This window comes from Cyprinodon variegatus, unplaced genomic scaffold (assembly GCF_000732505.1).
Source record: "Cyprinodon variegatus isolate N-32 unplaced genomic scaffold, C_variegatus-1.0 Scaffold872, whole genome shotgun sequence".
Classification (NCBI taxonomy): Eukaryota; Metazoa; Chordata; class Actinopteri; order Cyprinodontiformes; family Cyprinodontidae; genus Cyprinodon; species Cyprinodon variegatus.
The window spans coordinates 82,396-84,640 of NW_015151325.1; the positions used below are offsets into that span (position 1 = coordinate 82,396).

A 2,245-nucleotide genomic window follows, 5' to 3' on the forward strand; every position below is an offset into this window, starting at 1 on the left:
TACATTTTTTAGCGTGCGCAGCGAAATAGCTCACGTTTTTATACACGCAAACCTTTGATAGATCCGGCCCTATGTTCGATGGGCGAGCTGTACTGAATAGAAAAACAGATTGTACAAAAGGAAAAAAAAATGTTTTTGTTGTAATATTGTAACCATCTTTGTTATGATGATGTGGTATTTCAATAAAGAGAATAAAAAAAATAAAGAAAAGAATGGAAAACAAACATGAATTGTTTACATTTTTTAGTCCGTAGAAGCAGCTCAGGAGGTTCAAAGTGAACGGATGTGAATGTTTCTCCAGCAAAAGACGACTCATGGTAGCGCCCGTGGACTGGAATTTTGAATTTTAGGATATTGGGAAGTGGTGTGGTGGGAAACATATAGGTAGAAAACCCTGAAGTCTTGTGAGCCGGAAGTTCTAGATCAATGGCTGAATCTAACAATATCTGACAGAAATAAGACCAAATACAGTTATTAACACGTTAACATGCACTTATAAAGGAAATATAAACGGCATCATGTTTGTCGTCTTGTTACCTCCCAGTTACTGTGATCACTTAGCGATGCCAACTGATATGGATCTACGAAGACGCCCCTCGGCCATCTGTGAAGCAGCAAAACACTGGCACCACTGCTTAGTGCCTCTGGTCTGACATCAACAGTGGTGGTCACCTCCCTAAAACACAACAGAAATTAGTTTATATACATATATATAAGCAGATCCTTTCATTGTGGTTAGTTAAAAAGGTTTCTGAGAGTCGGACATATTTGTCATCCCTTAAATCCACAACTGGACTGAGATCTTGGCAACTTTGACTTCATGTGCCTTTCTTTCAAAACTGACAAATTCAGCTTCAGCAACTTGATCTACAGCTGTGGAGCTCCTCTAACCCAGGCATCTATCTGTTGCTTTGTCAAACTAATGCAAACCTCTATGCCAGCCTGTCCTACCTGCTTCCATCATGTAAACATGGAAGACAAACTGTTCGCTTGTTGCCTGCTGCATGTCACCACCTAACGGGTCATTATGGGGAGATAATAACTGTTATTCACTTCATCACATCATGATTGTTGGAGAGCCTCATACCTGTGGAAGCCTTTCTTGCTGACTTCCAGGGACACAGAGGAGGAGTGAAGCCACTTTATGAGCAGAGCACATTGTTCCTGATCATCTGCAAAAGCAAACATGAACACTTTAAAGATAAAAAAAGATCAGAAAAAAGTCTTGTTTTTTCTTGTTTACTTTGTAGTTATTTGGCAGCTCTTGGCTTAAATTGTTTATAAAATGTCTCATGTTTAAATCTATTTGGGTGTAAAGAGAGATACATTTCTTTTTTTTTCTTTTTTATTATGCTTTACAGTCAATTTGACACTATTTAAATATATATATTCTATGCATTCACATCAGTCTGTATTACTTACCCTCTCTGTCCAAACAATAACATTTAGATAAACAAATCAACACAAAAAACAGTTCAAAGTACATCACAGTCTTTAAAGTTGACGCTTTTGTGTATTTTAAAAGTAGTTCGCATACTGCTGGTATGTTAGATTTTTTAATGAAACTGTTTACGGAAATGGATTTGGTAGGACCAATTTGCAGTTTTTATAGAGGCCTTAAATCTGCCTGACTATAAATCAAATCTCTCAACAAATTGAAGTCGCTCTGAAGTCGTAATACTAGAATTATAAAAAAAAAATCTATTGAAGTTGAACGAATGTTCATAAATGTACTTTTATAAATAAAAAGCGTTGGTTTGTTTGACTATTTTAATTACATTTTAGATAGGCTCCGCTGAAAACTGCTCGTAAGGGATAAATCGTAACGCCTCTGAAAGGTCCTGTGTTTATTTAGTTTTTAAATGTGTCTTTTTGTGTTGAGTTTGGTGAGAAATATTATCGCTATGATGAATTAAGATTTATTTTTTTAAACCTTTAAGATCCAGCTGGAGAACATATTTAACCACCTTCTCCAGAAAATGGGTTTAGAGGCCAAACGCTGCGGAGTTGTGTTCAGCCCTCCTTCAATACTGCTTATTTATGTCCAAACGGAAACCAAAAAGATCAGGAAAAGATCCATACCGGTGCGAGATTTCTCTAAATATTCTGGTAAGACTATTTTAAACAATCATGTCAAATGTTTTACCTGATTGGTTAAAATTATATATATAAAAAAAATAGTCACTGCAATTCAACTATGATATAAAATCATCTATAAATTTCAACAATAGTTACATTTTGAAAT

The 2,245-nt window shown here is 35.6% G+C and overlaps 2 protein-coding genes across 2 annotated transcripts in view; one reads left to right on the top strand and one right to left on the bottom strand.

Annotated features, from left to right (window-relative positions):
• Nucleotides 1-1,566, bottom strand: part of pigx (phosphatidylinositol glycan anchor biosynthesis class X) — a 3,509-nt gene extending 1,943 nt beyond the window's left edge. The window contains exons 1-4 of the mRNA XM_015397589.1: nt 1,423-1,566; nt 1,088-1,172; nt 538-676; nt 239-446 (exon numbers count right to left, since the gene is read on the bottom strand). Of these exons, the coding sequence (XP_015253075.1) occupies nt 239-446; nt 538-676; nt 1,088-1,172; nt 1,423-1,486 (496 nt within the window). The 5' untranslated portion in view covers nt 1,487-1,566. The remainder of the gene's footprint in view (nt 1-238; nt 447-537; nt 677-1,087; nt 1,173-1,422) is intronic.
• A 293-nt stretch (nt 1,567-1,859) lies between these two features.
• Nucleotides 1,860-2,245, top strand: part of cep19 (centrosomal protein 19kDa) — a 3,107-nt gene continuing 2,721 nt past the window's right edge. The window contains exon 1 of the mRNA XM_015397592.1: nt 1,860-2,109. Within this exon, the coding sequence (XP_015253078.1) occupies nt 1,980-2,109 (130 nt within the window). The 5' untranslated portion in view covers nt 1,860-1,979. The remainder of the gene's footprint in view (nt 2,110-2,245) is intronic.